Here is a 17,575-nt window from a genome sequence, read left to right on the forward strand (position 1 = left end):
AAGGCTTTTTCAGTTTTCCACAGTCTTTACCCTTCCCATTTGCATAATACATCCACCTTCTTTTACTCATTGATATTACCTGCCTTGCAGCTAATACGCATCTGAGTATGTACCCACTTGTATGTACCCACTTATATCCTTTGCTGATTTTCTGGGTGAGGTCGGTTGTACTATGGGTAGTAAGGACTTTTCCATGTGCTAAAACTCTGGGGAATGATTTGGAGCTCTAGCACACAGAGTTAGCTCTGAGTTTGATCCCTGTGTCAGCTGATGAGCTTCACTGGGTTCTTTGGCCATTGACTGAATATCCAGCCTCACCCTCAGATGTGTAGGTTAGTCCTATGGGGCGTCAATTAAGAAAATGTAGGTGTAGAAAGTGTTCATATAGGTGTTATAAATATTAAAATTCTCTTTCGAATTTAATGTGTTACAACATTGTTCTCTCTGGATTCTGCCTGTTAGTTGACACAGTCTTGGCAAAAGTTTTGAATAAAGCCACTTGAGAAGTTTTCAATGTGGCATGCCAAGTCTTAATGAAAAAACATTTTGTGGAAACGTTTACAGATGCCAATGCAGAAAGTAGTGTATAAACTTTAATTACGTTTGTAAGTCGTTCTATCCTGTGTTTAAGCGATTGCCTTCCTGTTACACACCCAGGGAGGGTACCAGCTCTTACTGGGTAATCATGGAGTTGAGCCTTCCCCCAAAATAAAAGAACTATATCTGGCACAGGTTAGGACTCAGCTAGCCAGTGAAGTGTCTCAGACACACTGAGGGAAGGAAAGGAGAGGACTGAAGTCTAGTCATGCTTGACAGGCAAGCAAATCTATGTAATACTTCATCCATTTTTGTGGGGTTTTCATTGCTGTTTAATTTGATGTTCTTAAAAAATACTAGCTGTGTTTGTCTAGTTCCATGTACAAGTGTGATTTTTGTGAACTCAAGAATTTTTCCCCTCAGAAATTTGACAGAAATGAACAGAGACCATCCTAATATTTCAGGTAGAATCAACCCAGTTTAGTTAGCATTCCAAGAAGGTGGTTAAGAGAGAAGCTATGAGTTGACCTGGAAGTCAACAAAGGGATTATATCTGGTGTTTCTCTTGTCTTTCAAGTCTCAGACCTAGCACTTCTGGGCTGTCCTTCTTATTACTTACAGTGTTAGGTAACTTTTGTCCAGAGACCCACTTTTGCCTATGAGTAGATTAATGTGAATATTCCTGGTAGGATTTTGCTCAAATCTTGGGCCAGGAAAGAAAATCACTCTTTCTACTCAGTTCCAGAAATATCGACAAAGCCTGGAAGGAGATCTGCCTCCCCCCTCCCTTATCTCATTTACATTCTCTGGCCATCCCTCCTTTCCAGCGGGCCACTCCACCAACAAAAGGAATTCATCTCTCCTCTGCTCTTCCTTTTAGGGCTCCAGAATCTATTGGGAGCCCAAGTTCCCTTGAAAATATTTTCCTCGACTGGAAGGCAACTTCCCACGACATATGTTCACCTGCCTCCTGCTTTCTCTTTAGTGTTGAGAGTCTGGTATTCCCTTAGCTGTCTTCCAGAATTTCCAATAGAGTAACCAACCACTTAACCAGCTAAATGGCTAGAGAGATGTTTGCTTTTGCATTTTTAAGCATCAGGATGATTGATACCTGAAGGTATTTCTGGAATATTTGTCCTTGAGCATTAACTGCATTGTCCTAGATTATGTAAATTTATTCCTTGTGATTTTGTACATTTTTAATATTTGATTTTAATGCCATTAACTCTGGATTATAATCACTAAATGGAGGTCCTTAAGTAATTAATACTGCTTTTGTATGCATTTATTGATTCTTTTTTTCTCAGCATAGGTAATATTTTTTAAATGAAGATAGAGGGTTTTTTTTCTTTTTCTTTTTGATTAGAAAAGCAATTCAGCAACATTCCTAAACCATCTTACCTCATCCCCATTCATTCTCGTTAGCACTGGTAGGCAGTGATTGCATATTTAACTCTTCCTTACTATTGAGTCATATTTTTTTTTTTATTCCACAGTATTTATTTCCATTCATTTAGTACTTACATTGAATATTTAGTGGTTTTTAAGCCTCTTATCCCCAAAATGGGCATGACCAGAAGTTGCATATTTTCCACGCCCCTAGTTTAATATATAATATGTATTAAAGATAGTAGCGAAGTCAGCTCTTGGCAGATCTGAGAAAGCATATCATGTTATGTCGGGCATATCTGTAAATGAGGCGTGCGGATGAGAACTAGACAGAAGGTTTACAGAGAAATAATGCTGATGTCATTCTGTTGGAATGAAGGGGTTGTTACAACCATAAATACATTCTATAGCTCGCAGCTAAGTGTCTAGCTGCATTTCTTTTCTAAGATGGAAAAAATGTGAAGCAAACCAAAGAAGTAGATTGTGTTTATAAAGGGGGATATTTTAATTAGTTTAGGCCTTACAGTTATTCAAACAGTCTGAACTTTCGGTTCTTTTTGGAGCAAACATGAAAACCATTATTTGTGGCAAGTTTAAACTTCACATGACACATATTCCGTCTATGTGTGTGGGTTGTTGTTTTGTTTTGTTTTGTTTTGTTTTTCTTTTTAAAAAAAAAGCATATTTGCTTGCTTGTATATTTTCATTTTAACTTTCCCTTTGCTAAAAAATGCTTTATTTTCTTGGGAGACGAAACTTGTAAGTTACTGTGCAGAAGCTCCCTTCCCCTATATTTGGCATTCGCAGATTGAGTGGTTCTCAGCTCACTGGGATGTGCTTAAACGAGAGGCTTCCCTCTTGACTCCTTTTAAAGAAATTACCTGTCCCCAAAAGTGTCTGTATCTGTGAAACAAAACACCCATTCTCTTTGGAGCACTGTCTGCGAGTACCCAGTAATCCTTTACTGATTGGCAGTCTTCACTGCAAGGAAAAGGCTTTCAAATATTAGGAAGGTAGTGATGTGAAAGATGGGTTGTCCTGTCCATCCACATCAGCCATGGTGGCAATGAAAATCAAAGCAGGTAGAAAATGATTTTGATCTGTTGGCTTAGCTCCTGGCAGCTTCAGTGCAAGGAGAAAGAAATACAAAGTTGACCTCTCAGATCTGCCTCTGTATTAGTTGACTTGCTGCAAACCAGAGGGAAGAAGGCAGGCCTGATGATGAAAAGAACCTTGTCCAAGAACCTTGTCCTACAACCTTGTGCCAGAACCTGGCTTCCCCCACCCCACCCCACCCCACCCCTTCTAGGACATTCTGCTCTTCAGTGTCACGCACCAGACTACTTCTTTAAGGAAGTAAAGACAGAAACAAACGAGACCTAGTTTTCTCTTTAACTTGATATAAAAGAATTCCTGAAAGGCTGGTCACCAGAACTGTTCTTTCTGGTTTCGTTTGGAAATTTTTGTGAGAACATGCACTACTATTTATCTGTCCTCATTGCACGATATGGCGTGTGTGTGCGTGAGCACGAGGCAAAGGGAGAGCCACAGAGGTAAAGAAAGCAGGGCGAGCAAGTGAAAGCTTCATCCAAACTCTGGAATCTCCTGGATAGCTGAGCTCTAAAGCTGTTGAATGGAAAGGGTGATAATTTGTAGACTGCTCCGAGGCACAGTTCAATTTAGCTTTGTGAGAGGCAGGCCAGGGTCTGAGAGAACTAGGTTATTCAGGTGGGAGAGTTGTGAATTTTGGCATCCCATACCGGACTGCTAGCTTTCCTGCGAGAGTTTACTTTACATGTAGTAAGTAACTGTCACTTTAGCTCGGTTGAACGGGTTTTATTTTCACTCTTGTGTGTGCACATTGTATGCCTGGCATTTATTTACTCTTTTCTCCTGGTCTGGGGCAGCACAAATGGAAAAGCGTTCAGTAGATATGGTGTGAATGCATTTTTCTCTTCTTTCTCCGTATTCAGCATTTAGAATCTTGAAAGAAAGAAAGAAAGAAAGAAAGAAAGAATCCGGTCTGGCTTTGAAACTGCATTTCTCCTGATATAATAGGCCAGTGATTGTCCCTTCACTACCTTTCCGTCCCTCGTCCTGCCCTTTTTAGTTTTGATCTTCTCAGAATCCTTTGTTTATTTGGCTCCATTCATGACCTGCTTTTTCTTCCTTTTCTCACATACCTTCCCTCAGATCCAAAGGCCTTTGCTCGATTTATTTGACAGCTTTCTTAGAGATGGAAAAAAAAAAAAAAAGAAACAAGCCCAACAACCCAGGCTTTCTGATGGGACCTGTGGGTGGGGGTGTTCTGCGGCCACCTTCTTGCTTCCATGCACCCCAGTGCGAACACCCCCCCCTCAGCCCTTGGCTCTTCTCTCTCCACGTGCTCGCCTTCGCCACCCCCAGAGCCTTCCTCTTTTGTCGCCGTGCGGTCAAAGGTTCTGCTTGCTTTTGGGCCACACACTGGTCGGTGGCCCTAGGGAGATCGTGTCTGCTGGCCCGGCATCTGTTGCCTTCCTCATTCCTCCTCCTCATTTCTCAGTCAGCAAAGACACCTGCATGTGTAGTGTTCAGCGTCAGAGGTGAAAACCATGATGCACAGAATAGACTGGGCCCTGCCCGCTGCTGTGAGGCGGAGTGGAGACTGTCCCATCGTGCTCACAGTGTTGTACAAATGAGCCAGGGTATCGTGCCTTGACCAGCCAGCACGTACCTGGGTTCTCAAGAAAGATGAGCTTTCCTCGCCATAATCACAGACAGACTGGGACAGTCCTGACCTCCCTTTGGAAGTTGCTTTTATCCTATTCTGGACCTTTCACTTGTATTTCTGGCGCTTACCTGAAACCCATTTTTTTCTGTCTTAAACAGACCCCCCCCCCCGAAATCCAACCTCCTTTTCCATTTTTCCTTTTTCTGTCAAAAGCCTGACCATTTTCTCCTGTTATCTCTGTTTGAAAGCTGGCGAGGGGGAGGGGGCTTCCATTTCTGTGGGACAAAGCGTCCCTTTTCACTCCTTTCTTTCATGCCCTATATCTAGTACACGGTCCTGAGGATTCTTCTTTTGCTGAGCTCTTCAGTTCTTCCCCTCGTCTTTGTTGAGTAGGTGATTATCTCCGTTCTAATCTAAACCTTTATTACCTCAAGGATAGGGTCTGGCTTCGGGCTTCTTGTCGTTGTGCCTTGTGCCAGTGACTGCAGAAGGAAGCAGTACAGCTAGTGACACGAGCATTTGAAACCATAGGGTCCCGCAGACTCTGGAGTAACCAGAGGTTCAGAAAGTTTCATCTTTAACAAGGGAACCAGTTCATCTATTGCAACTGTGCTTATTTTATTTTTATTTTATTTTATTTATTTTTACTGACAGTTAACTTCTCAGATACACGTTACTTATAGTTTCCTTAACTACAGGAGGCTTTCCAGAAAGTGTGAGGGTTATGTCTGTGTTTGACTTATAAACTGTTATCTACATCTTAACGGGACTGGAACTACGTGATCAGAAACGAGCTTGTCATTTGGTCTTCTGAAGGTGAAGTTTCTCAGTTGTACTTTAAACGCCTGTATTGCCGCCAGCCAGCCGGTTTCTTTTTCTCACCAAGGTAGAGGTAAACACATTCTCCTAAGTAGAATGCAGCAGGAAAGAAAGGAACTGATCCTTTTAAAGTTTAGGGTGGTGCCAGCTTCAAGTCTTACTATTATTTACTCAGATTTGGTTCGCTTATTACACAACAAAAATACTCACTATCTGATTCTTCACGGGGAAAAAAAAAATTATTTCAAGTCTGTAGCATCGCTGCCTTCCCGAAATGTGTATTTTAGCAGGAAAGACAAGTAATAAACAAGGGAACACACCGACAAGAGGATTTCTAGATTTTGGTAATCAAGAGAGAGGAAATAAATTGGCATGTGAAAATGACTGGAGGTTGGGCAGGGGTAGGGTTGAGGCAGGATTCTTGTAGAGTGACTTGGAGATTAGACTTGAACAGTGAGTATGAATAGCCCTGGGGAAGAGCTGAGCCTCCTAACCTCTCACCCCCAGTTCCCCTTCCCTCCTTACCTCCAAATGCCTGCTTGTCCACAGGGGCAGCGAGGTGTTGGTTCTCAGGTAGCCTTCTAGAATGCTCTCCCTTGGGTTATCTATATCAAAGCACCTATCACATGGAATTGCCTCTTGCTTTCATTTTCCCCCACTAGACTTGAACTATTTGATGGTGAGGACATATGCTCAGCAATCATGTAACTCGAGCGTTTACCTCATAAGCTAGGTTTAACAGTTAAGTAGATCTGTAAGTTCAGAATTAGATTACATCAAGTAGGTTGTGAAAGTTGGGAGGTTGGTTCCTCTACAACACATAGTCTTAAGTTTAAAGTCTCTTAACTTTTTTTAATACACCTTCTTCCCTCCCCATCCTCTCTGCTTCAAGCACGTTTCCCCTTCTCTTTCTAAAACAGTTCTTGCCCCATGCAAAACCTCCCCACTTCCCCATCTTATTTAAAGACATCACCATCCATCCAGTTGATCAGGCCAAAAACTGGGACATATCCTTGATTCTTTTCATTCCTTCCCCCTTGCTTATCACACCCAGTCCTCCAACACCTGTACCTCTAAAACCAGCTCTGTCCTCCCTGTCTTTCTTACCACCCCCAGCCCAGGCGACCTCTGTCCTCCACCCAGACAGCACAGCAGTGTGCTGACTGATCTCTAAGAAGCCCCATGCATACCTTCTGTATGTTCACTCTTCATGCAAAATCAAACAGGTCTTCTCAGACTTGGGGGGAAAAAAAAAATGACCATGTCAGTCTCTCTCCTTAAACATTTCAGTGGCTGCCCGTTGAACTTAGAATAAAAATTGAACTAAAAAATCTGAACTCACAGCCGTGGATGAATTGGCCACTGTCTCTTCAGCCTTATCTCTTCATACGGCCTCAGCTTCTAGCTGATCCAGTCTCTCCCTTCTTCTTAGGACCATTTATTTTCTGTTGCCCGTAGCATTATTAGATGGAACTCACTGTTAATCTCATCAACTTTGTGAATATGTAAACCGGTACAGTGGCAGGTTGGCACAGCGTCAGTGAAATCCCCACCCGGGCATCATTGCCATTCCCGATTTGTCATTATCCTGTGTGTGGTACCAAAAGTTCATGGTCACAGGCAACTGACTCCATGGTGGCTCTAGTTAAAGGCCTTGGAGAAGGAACTGGACAACCTCGTTACCTTCTACTGGTATTAACCATTCTTCTTTTTTCTTTTTCCATGCAGAGTATGAGTTGGAAGTCAAGAGGGTGCAAGACATTCTTTCAGGAATAGAGAAACCACAGGTATGTCTTCTGGATTTCTCAGCGTAAATGACACATTCTTAAGCATTTCAAATGTGCTTTTCTTTTACCACATAGTAGGTAAACAAAAGGGCCCCTTCCTATTGCTGATTATTTATAAACTATGAAACAGTGTTGTTATTAATGGAGCATGAAAATACAGAACAGCAGTCTTTCTATTCAGTCATAAACCACCAAAATGTCTTCTCTGTTAAGGTATTCTGGATGCAATTAGGTATTCTTTCCTACTTCCAAGGATACATATCGTCCCCCTCACACCCTCCCCACCACAGGTCCACAGAACAGTTTTCTTTTGATGATTTCCTTTAGCCTGTGTAAATGTAGTAATAATCATTTTTGAAAACCTCAGTGATTCCAAGTATTTTTCCAGGTAACTTTCAAAAAGGTATTTAAATGTTAGTTGAGAAAAACTAAGTCCAAGATACTGAGTGTAATGGCAAGAAGAAAAATTGGTAGGAATGATGATATTGTGAGGTTTTAAGTTTGATTTTGCCAAATGCTTTGAAATTCAAGTAAAAAATGCAAACTGTTGACTCAGCCTTTCATCTGAGGTGAGAGAGCCAGTGTTTTGGATGTTTTCCGGCCCAAATGGAAAACCTTGATCCTTGGTGTGTTTCAGATACTGAGGCTTTTTAACGGAAGAATTCACACATGCCTCAGGGTACACAGTTGACTTTGACTAACCCTAAAAGCATGAGGTATGTTGGAGGACGGGGCCAGTAGGGAACTTAAACTGAGGAGTGGGGTGTCAGTGTTGGTTTGTGGAGTCTGTCCTGACTCTGGCAAGGAGCAGGTGGCCATTGCAAGTTTCTGAGCAGAGAAGTTATGCAGTCGGGGCTATTGAGGCTGATGAAACCATTGACAGAGGCACTGGATTGAGAAGAGATTGAACCCAGGAAGGCAAGCGTCAGGAATCCGTTACTGTGGTGTCAGTAGAGGCTCTAGGAGGCAGAATTCAGGTGGTGGCCCCCGGCATGGCAAGGAGAGAACGGAGAGCCATGGAGAGACCTTAGGAAGGTGTTACAGCCTGTCGGATACTTGGTTTCACAGACTGCTGAGCTCTCAGGCTTTGATGCTTCCCGTGAAGAGTGGCTTCCTCTCAGAGTCTCCCTGGATTCCTGTCCCTGCCCGTCAGTTGGGATTCTCCACACAGTATTTAGAACCACTGTTACTCCCCCAGCCTCTCTGTGCTCTGCCTGTATGTACATAATACATCGTACGCCATTTACTTGCTGCCGCATCTTCCCTGGTCATTTGTGAATCCTCTAGAATGGGCTCCTGTCTGTGTCTTTTGTGTATCTTCAGTGCCACTTTTAGACGTGTGGAGTCTATTTCACTAGCAAGACACCCTGGGAGGTGAAGCCGGCGGTCAGTCGTAGGTGCCTGGTGGGTCAGGGCTGTGGAGAGAGGGGAACGAGACCTTGATGAGGAGATCCCGTTGCATGGAGTTAGGATTCACGCAGAGCACTGGGTGACATCTTGGGGGGATGGGGGTGGAGCTTGGAAAGAGGTTGGAAAAGTCTGGGGGACAGAATCGTGGGAGAAGCTTATACTTCTGGTACAGCAGAATGAGGGAGGCAGGCATCAGAATCGGAGCACAAAGGCAGAGCCTCCGGTTAGTTGACTGATTCAGCAGTCACAAAACTCCACAGTACTGCCTTGCTCACGTGAGCACATACTGTGTCGGTCTTGAGTTACTCCTAGTCGTTTCCTGACTGCACAAGCAACAGAGTCTGTTTGTTCGGATCATGTGGCTCTGGCTAGATAAGAGCACTGTGGAAATGCTTTAGTCCTTCCCTTGATTCAGCATTTATTAAGCACTTACTCTTCATGGATCATAGAGCAGTTTTTAGGTAAATGGATAGGGCACGAGCTGTAACATTGATAGGATTGTCATCTGAGTGGCCAGAAAGTCCAAAGTGGGTCTCATTTGGCTAAAGTCAAGGTGTTGGCAGACCTGCATTTTTTTTCTGGAGGCTCTGGGGAGAGTCTGTTTCCTCACCTTTTCCAGCTGCTTCTGGAGTTCACCTGGATTCCTCGGCTTGTGGCCCCATCCATCCTCCTACCTCCTTCTCTGATTTTCCTTCCTCCTCCATTCACTTATAAGGACCCTTGCTATTACATCAACCCCAGCCAGATACCCCAGGATTGTCTCTGTCTCACATGGTTCTTCAGTTAATCACATCTGCAGGGTCCCTTTTACCTCACAGGGCAGTATATTCATAAGCTCCAGGGATTAGGATGTGGGTGTACTTTGGGGGTCATTCTTTTCCCCCTCCCCACATAGACCTTGTCTGCTTGGTGATTGCCCCCTCGTCCTTCCCAGCTCAGTTAGTTGTTTTACACATTTTTTTTTCTCCCTCCCCTCCTCTCCCTCCTAGCCTCACCTCCCCTGTCCCTATCTGGAGTTCTTATTCAAGATTGTGTCTCTTATTTATCTTTGTGCCTCTAATACCTAGCGCAGTCCTTGGCACATTGTGAACCCTTAACAAATATTTGCTGACTAAATGTGGGGCCGACTGCTGGGGCTGCCGCTAGCTTCCAGCCAGGGAGACAAATGCCTGAAGGCTGGCCGCCATCAGACATGGCTTAGCCAGCAGTGGTGGAATGTGAGACAGCTCAGTGCCAGAGCTCAGGGCAGCAGCATGGGGGCGGGGGGTGCTCTGCTTTGCAGTCTGGCACTCTGGGCCATGAACTATCTCTGAGATCTTGGATAAGTGACATGAGCACCTCGGTTTTCTCACCTTTGAAAGGTAGGACAATAACTAGCACCGGGGCTATGAGAAGTAAATCATATATGGTGCGTACAGGACTTGGGATGGAACACCTCTGTGTCGTGTAGAGCATGTCATTATGTGAAAGTGAAATTCCCTGCTCTACTCTGAAATAGGAAAGGGGTGCCTGGCCGCTGCCCAGAGAAAGACCCAGAGCAGCAGCATTTGGGCTCTTTTTAAATTTGTTTTTCAGCCATGTCCCATAACACCTTCCACTAAGAGGCATATATTTTCCTTTGAGATTCTGTAAATGATTTGTTTTAGGTGTATTAACGGTATTTAGGATTTGTTGATTCCAGCCATCTTTCTGGAGCCTTGGGCCCCCCTTAATTAAGTGAGTCATTGGCTCTCCAGAAACCTGGATACTATAGAGGTCCAAACAACTTAGCCATTGAGTGAAAACAGGGTACAGATTGACAAGGTATTTGTCCTGAGACTTGTAAGAATTCGGTGCCTTGGGATCTGCAAGGCATCTGTGGATCTCAGAAACAAGGTTGCTGTTATTCTAAGTGATTTAGGAAGAAACCCCGATCAGTACATGTCCCCTCCAAACCCAGCGTGGTTTAATCTGCTGGCTGTTGTCCCCCACATACTGCTGGGCTGTTTATTTTCAGGGTGCAAATAAATGTAAGCTGCATTGTTCCCATCCACTCATGTTTAGCTTGTGGAAACAATTGATTTGTCGGTTTCAGAAGTGAGTAAACTGACCTAAGAGAAACAACTGTCCCTCCAAGAAGCCATTCCTCGAAAAAATAATCAGCAGTATATCTGAAAAGATTCGAGGTTCTTAGTACTTAAGGAATGATAGAGACAGATTGTGAAACCCTAGATTTGAGTATCTTTTTTTTTTTTTGAGTAATGATCTCTGACCTTTGCCTTTTGAATTTTCCATTGTGTTATTATTTTTCATGATGATACTTTTGAAGTGAAGCCAATATTTCCATGGTAATATTTCCTTAACGTACTCCCTAATTGGATCTGCAGGCCTCCCACATAGTTAACTCCAAAGTCCTGACCAAATTTAGAAGCTACTGACTTACATAGAAATATTTTTTTAACATGGGATGAATAATTTAGTAACTTGATGAAAATAAGTGGTATTTTTGATCCAAATAATGAGCATCATTTGCATATGATATAATTTAAGAATTAAGATAGTAAAATTTTACAGAAAAGTTTTAAAATACTGAATGAACAGGAGAGAAAGGGGGACAGGGAGAAGGAAAGCTAAAGACCATGTATCAAACACCTACCAGATCAGGCGTCTTACTTCCAAGTGTGTATGCACATATATATGCTTTTACCTAGCAACTGCCTCGAGTTGGAGTCTACATTTAATTAACACACAGAGAACAATGATTTTTAGTCATTATGTAATTATTTAGAAATAAATGATGGTTTTATGAATCCTTCTAGATCCTTCAAAGCAGTTTAATTCCTCAGCAGGCTGGCACTGGTAACCTCCACAACAGACCTGTTTACATCTCTCGTGCCAAAGCAAGTGTCAGCTTGGGTCTTGTCTACTGATCCTCTAACTAGAAATCACCACTTTTATCATCATCGTGAAGGAGATTGACTTCAGTTTGCAGTAGAATAATTAAACATCAGGAAGTCAGTTTTATGGCTTCTACACTTCTTTTTTAGGACGTCAGCCATGACGATCCTTGTGATAGTCAGATTAGCTTTCGCCCTGAAGAAGGCCTGAGCCAACCAGAGTTCTTAGAGCCTGAATCTCTCATTAGGGTCACCACCTCCCTGGACACCTGGAGTAGGCATTTGGTGCAGAGGATTCCCCTTTACGTGACATTCTCTTGAAAGGCACCGTGTCATCTCCTGGCATCCTCCTTGAAATGGAAGTGAGTTCCAAGTTGTGCCAGAGACAAAGCTCTCTTTCTGTCCAGATTCCAGCGCCTAAAGAAAAGAAGCCTGAGGCCTGGGAGTCTGCGTGAGGGAGGCAGCAGGAGCACAGGAGGGAATGTTTTCTGCTTCTGCGACACTGCTAGTCAGCTAGGTGGCAGGCCGCTTAGCTCGAGGAAAGAATTCCCAGAAGTCACAGTTGCTGTTCTTTGAAAATGCTGGACCGTTCTCAGCACTTATGAAAGCCTGACCCATCGGAGGAGCGCATATGCATGGAGATCTGCGTTCAGAGGACCCTTTGCCTGCTTCAGTCTTGCCCAGGGAATCTGGAGAAAGGGGGAACCTTGTTTTAGTCAATGCTTCAGGGGCTGTACGTCACTCTTCCATTAATAATTGAGCTAAATACAAGTTCTTAATAGCTGATGGAAAAGAATTTAAAGGGTTGTGAGTTTATGGATACTTGTTCAGCATCTAACGCGCTAGCATTCGCCAAGCTACTTTGAAACTTGATGTTACTTCACACCACCATTCATCGAATCGGTGTTACTCTGCTCTGTTCTTGCAATTGTGCACAGCAGTGATTTTCAGTACACAGTGAGCCTTCTCTTGTAATTGTAAACTAAACTCTTAATAGCAAAATATCTCCAAGTTAAAAATCAAATATAGCACCCAGTACCTCAAGATGACCCATTAATGATGCGTCCAAGGATTCAGCAGACACACTGGGGTGTGTATATTCTAGAAATACTGCCTTAAACTCTTACCTAGTCAGAACCAACACATGAGTGACCAATGAAGGGCGATGTGAGGAAATGACTGCTGGGCACAGGTACCAGCAAAACGTGGCCGGGGCACAGAGAAAACAGCGGTTGATCCTGAGCGCGGGGTTCCAGGCAGGGGTAGACAGAAACCTTTCCTGACTTGGTCTCAGGCTGCTGTGGGTCTCTCGTGCTGTGTGTCTGATGTGAGAACATTTCCCACACGTCAGTCTTCACTTCACTCGGTTGGTACTTTTTGAGGCAGAGGTCCTAGGTTAGCAAGTAGGAAAATCAAAAGCCAAGTTCTAGGGGGAAAGGGAATGGCCTCCTTGAAGGGGTGGTATAGGGCAGGAGGGGTAGATGGCAAGAGGAGACGCTTGTCTGGGGCCATAGCAACAAGGATGGAGTTTGATTCTTTAACAGTGTCTCCGATTTTTTAAAGAGGTGTGTTATGCTGGTTACCATCCACTGTGTCACCTGTATTAAAAAAATCAGACTATCGTAGCCCCTTTGGTTTTTGTTTTTCAGTTAGCAAACATTTACTAAGCCATGACTACTCACAGTTGACTAGGACTTGGGTCCTGTCCTTAGGGAGACCCACAGTCCAGTGGGAAAGGGAGACAAATGCCAAAAACATGATTTATGATAATAAAAATATTAAGTTGCTGTAGAACAGAGGGGTGGTAATAGGTGAACTACTTCAGGGAAGGTTACCTGGGAATAAGGAGGCTCGGCTGATGTCACAAATGATGCGTAGGAGTTAGACTAAAGAATTGGTTAAATATATCATGAAGCTGTGTCCGTACGGAGCAGAAATGGTATGGAGGGATCTCTGCGAAAAATGGAATGAACGACAACTCTAAAAAAAGATTGGAGTGCCCCAGGAAGCACTAGTTAGTGAGCACCTCGGATGGAAGGCCAGGAAGCCCACAACAGGGTCTCTTACTGAACAGCTTACAGCTCGGGGTGGCTGGAGCCCCATCCTGCTGAGAACGGTGGGCACGTGGGGTGGAAACTGCCTCAGTGGGGTCCTAAGTAAGGGAAGAAAGCTGGCATGTTTGAGGGTGCCAGAGTCCTCTGTTCAAATGAAGAATCTTACACAGAAGCTGCACACACACACACATACACACCACCACCACTAGCTGGGAGGAGGTGAACCACTACCGAGGCACCCATTTCAGCCCAGGGCTGGGTCCTACTCCCCCCATTGCTAAGTTCTCCTGGGAGCTGAGGCCTCCAAGGAGCCTGGTTTGAAAGGTACTGGCTTTGGCAGCTGGGCGGCCTCCAGAAAGTACCTGCGGGACAGGGTTCCTTCCAGGTAATGAGATGTTCATCACAGAGATCATGAAAGTCTCACATTTAGATTTTTACCTTTAAAAAAAATTCCCACACAGGACGGAAGATTTTACTTTCCGGAGGATCAAATGGGAATTGCGTTAGAAGGAGAGATGTTCCAGGAGCTGTTGTGGACATCAGGATCTAGACCAACCGTGTGATGGTTTTTGCCTTGTCATTAAAATTGTTTACCTCACGTTAACTCCCGAGCCTGTCTCAGGCCACTGCTCATCATCACAAACATGTTACTGCAAGATGTAGTGTCTGAATAATTTCCTCTGTGTTTGTTTTTCCTCAGGTTTCTAATATTCAGGCGAGAGCAGTTGTGCTGTCCTGGGCGCCCCCTGTTGGACTTTCATGTGGACCCCATAGTGGTCTTTCTTTCCCCTACAGCTATGAGGTCGCCTTATCCGACAAAGGACGGGACGGAAAGTACAAGATAATATACAGGTAGTCCATGTCTCCACATGTTTTCTGCACTGCTGAATGGTGAAATCGGAGTCATTAGGGAAAATCAGAAACAGGAAGAATTTAGAGGCTTTGCAAACTTTTCTTTAAATAGTTCATTTTAAGAGTTAGTGATCATTCTAATGGCAGGAGTTATTTTTGTCCAGAGTAACTGCCGATCAGAAATGACTTTTGTAGTTATTTGGTGTTGATGAGCTATTACTTGGTTATGTTAGCCTGTCAGTATAGGACTAATGGAAAATTTCCATTAATGCCTATTAGGGTAAAAAGTGAGCATGACTGAATTTTTAAATACATATCAGTCATGCACTCTCTTGATTGATTACCTTTTTTTAGACCCAGATGATTTTCTAGTCTGGTTTTTTGAAATTCTGTATTATGGTTTCCTTCCATTTCATTCTATTTCTTACCCTCCACTAGAGTTTTCTAGCCTATAGTAAAGATTGCGTGAAAGCATTTCAGTCCAAGGCTTTCCTAAATAAGTGTAGCTCAGAATCATCCCACACCATAGAAACCAGGTCACACCAACTCACTCCCAGGTGAGGACACTGTGGTGATTCCCCATTGTACTTAGAATAAAATCCTAACTCCTTACTCCAGCTCATATCCATTTGGTTCTGTTTTGAGAAGTCAAAATTTGTAAAGAAATGCATAGAGCACCGTTTTTCCCAGCTGCTCCAAGAAACAGTGAGGTTCTGTCCAGGCAAGATGACCAAGGATGGCAGGAGCTAGCCTCCAGTGCCCAGAGGGGCTAGGTCAATGACATAAGTGAGGAAGGTTAGGGTGAGGTGTGCAAGAGCTCTCCTGCCTTCCTCTGAAAACACCAGCTGCCACTCACGTCAGGTTGTTATCATAAGGGGATACAGCTCTAGAGTTGCCGATTTCTTTGGATTTTTTTTTTTCCTAAGAAATACTGGAAATCTGAATTGTTACATAAGCTTTCCTAATGTCAAACTCATTCAGCAAACTCAAAAACACTAAGGATACAGTGCAGGTCAAACTTGAGAACTGTAGGCATGGTGTGGACATTGGCTTCCAGTTTGCAACTTTGAAAAAAGTATTATTGTTTGAAATAATGTCCAACTTATAAAATGTTGCAGAAATAAAGAGACAAAGGAATTTACCCAGATTTCCCTTATTAGTATCTTTTTATTTTCTTTGGCTTACTTTTGGAGTTACTCTTTCTCTCCCATTTTTGCTGTGCTCCCAACCTGTATTTTTTCCATTAGTTGTCTATTACATGTCCTTTTACTGCTAAATACTTCGGTATGTTTCCCAGGAATAGGGATATTTTCTTACATAGCCACAATGCGATGACCAATTTCATGAATGTACATTGATAAAATACTTCAGTCTACTCCATTGTCCACATTCCAGGTTTATCTATTCATTAAATACGGTCCTATAGCATTTTTCTTCCCCTGAAGTACAGAATCTTGTCCAGGGTCGGATATTACTGTTTGTGGCCATATGTCTTTCACCTTTAACTTGGAACACTGGCGTAGCATTTGTCTTTTGTGACCTTGACCTTTTCTGAAGATTGTAGTCAGGCCCCCACCCCTCACCTTTTAAAAACTTTTAATGGAACATTCCTTATTTTATATTGGCTGTTGCCTTGTGCTTAAGCTGCGTTGCATTTGCAACTTCTGATCATATAAGTGGTTTCGTTTTATGAAAGAAAGTATTGATTTGTATGTGTGTCAGAAAGCAATTAGTATTGATATGTGAGGGAAGCACATGGAGATATCTTTAAGAGAGTTGAGAAGTTGAAGCATTTGGGGTTCCTGCCAAGGTCAGTCTGAGAGCTACCTTCAGTGGACAGCTGGTATAGTTATTTTACACTTCCATTTATCTCTCTATTTAATTTCCTTGCTTACTTGTTTTTATGTATTTACTTTGAAGTACTGATAAGACCTTTTGGAACTTCGTTAGTAAGTTAACCTTGTCATTTTCCCGGTCTAGGGTGACATCATTAAAAGGAATCTAATATGCTAGTCCAGAAGGGTAATAATACCAGATAGGCAAGATTATTTCTGGTTTACCGTGGTATCAGACATGAGTTCTGGAACCATTGCTCTACATAACTGTGAGACTCAAATCTAAAACCTGTCTTAACTGTTGAAACGGGTATCATTGACTAATAGATGATTTTTCTTTGCAGTGGAGAAGAATTAGAATGTAACCTGAAAGATCTCAGACCAGCAACTGATTATCATGTGAGGTGAGTTAGGATATGAGACCTGACCTGTGTTGGAGAATTCAGATTGCTAAAATAGATCATGTGCTCCTTTTAGGAAGTTTTTGGGTAAGGGCACTTGCCTAACTGAAAGTTGTGCTACCTTAGCTCCTTGGCCATATGTTAGTGCTATGCACTTGAGAGATGGTAACTGGGGAGTAAACAGAAGGTTTCTGATAATAGAGAACCAGATGATACGCTGAATGGAATTTTTAAAATGATTTTTAAAGTAACTTTATAGAGTCTTCTAAGATCTACTGGATTGTATGGTTTCACTTAAGTATTTTCTTTCTGTAAAAGAAGTGAATATTTTGCCATTGGTGTTTGAGTTGTTTGTCAAGCCCCTTCACACATAAATATATATAAATACATAAATTCAGCACAAATGAGTAAGTCTTGCTTTGTTGCAAGAACACCTTTGGGCCTTAAGAGACGGTAGGTTTTGAAATGAGACAAGTAATGCAAATATCTAATAGGCATTAACCCAACTTGGCAGAACCATGAATCTATATAATCTGATATGTAGTCTGGTATCTCTACTCTGATTTTTCTGGAATCTCTGCTGGGACTACTATAATAGGCAGAGCTAACTAATCTTAGGAAGAAGCCCAGCCAACCATAGACTTATGAAGAGGAGAGTATTACATGAACTTTTACAGAGCTCACCTCATCTTTAAAGATACATTCACATACCCATTTGCAAACAGGTCTCTGAAGGTGGTCCGTAACATGTTTTAAATTTCAATTTTAACTTAAAATTTTATGTAATTTGTAAGCTGATCAGTAATTACAATTTTATCTAAAAGAACACGTAACAGCAGATTCTGTCTTCATTCTTCCTCTGTGTTATGTGTGTACATCAAAGTATGTAATACAGTTGCAACACC

The 17,575-nt window shown here is 42.7% G+C and overlaps 1 protein-coding gene across 3 annotated transcripts in view; it reads left to right on the forward strand.

Moving 5' to 3' along the window:
• FNDC3B (fibronectin type III domain containing 3B) overlaps nucleotides 1–17,575 on the forward strand; it is a 343,565-nt gene that overhangs the window by 238,766 nt on the left and 87,224 nt on the right. For all 3 annotated transcript variants that reach the window (XM_044251801.1, XM_044251802.1, XM_044251803.1), the window contains exons 7-9: nucleotides 7,184–7,242; nucleotides 14,283–14,434; nucleotides 16,614–16,673. In XM_044251801.1, coding sequence (XP_044107736.1) covers nucleotides 7,184–7,242; nucleotides 14,283–14,434; nucleotides 16,614–16,673 — 271 coding nt within the window. The remainder of the gene's footprint in view (nucleotides 1–7,183; nucleotides 7,243–14,282; nucleotides 14,435–16,613; nucleotides 16,674–17,575) is intronic.

This window comes from Neovison vison, chromosome 6 (assembly GCF_020171115.1).
Source record: "Neovison vison isolate M4711 chromosome 6, ASM_NN_V1, whole genome shotgun sequence".
Taxonomy (NCBI): domain Eukaryota; kingdom Metazoa; phylum Chordata; class Mammalia; order Carnivora; family Mustelidae; genus Neogale; species Neogale vison.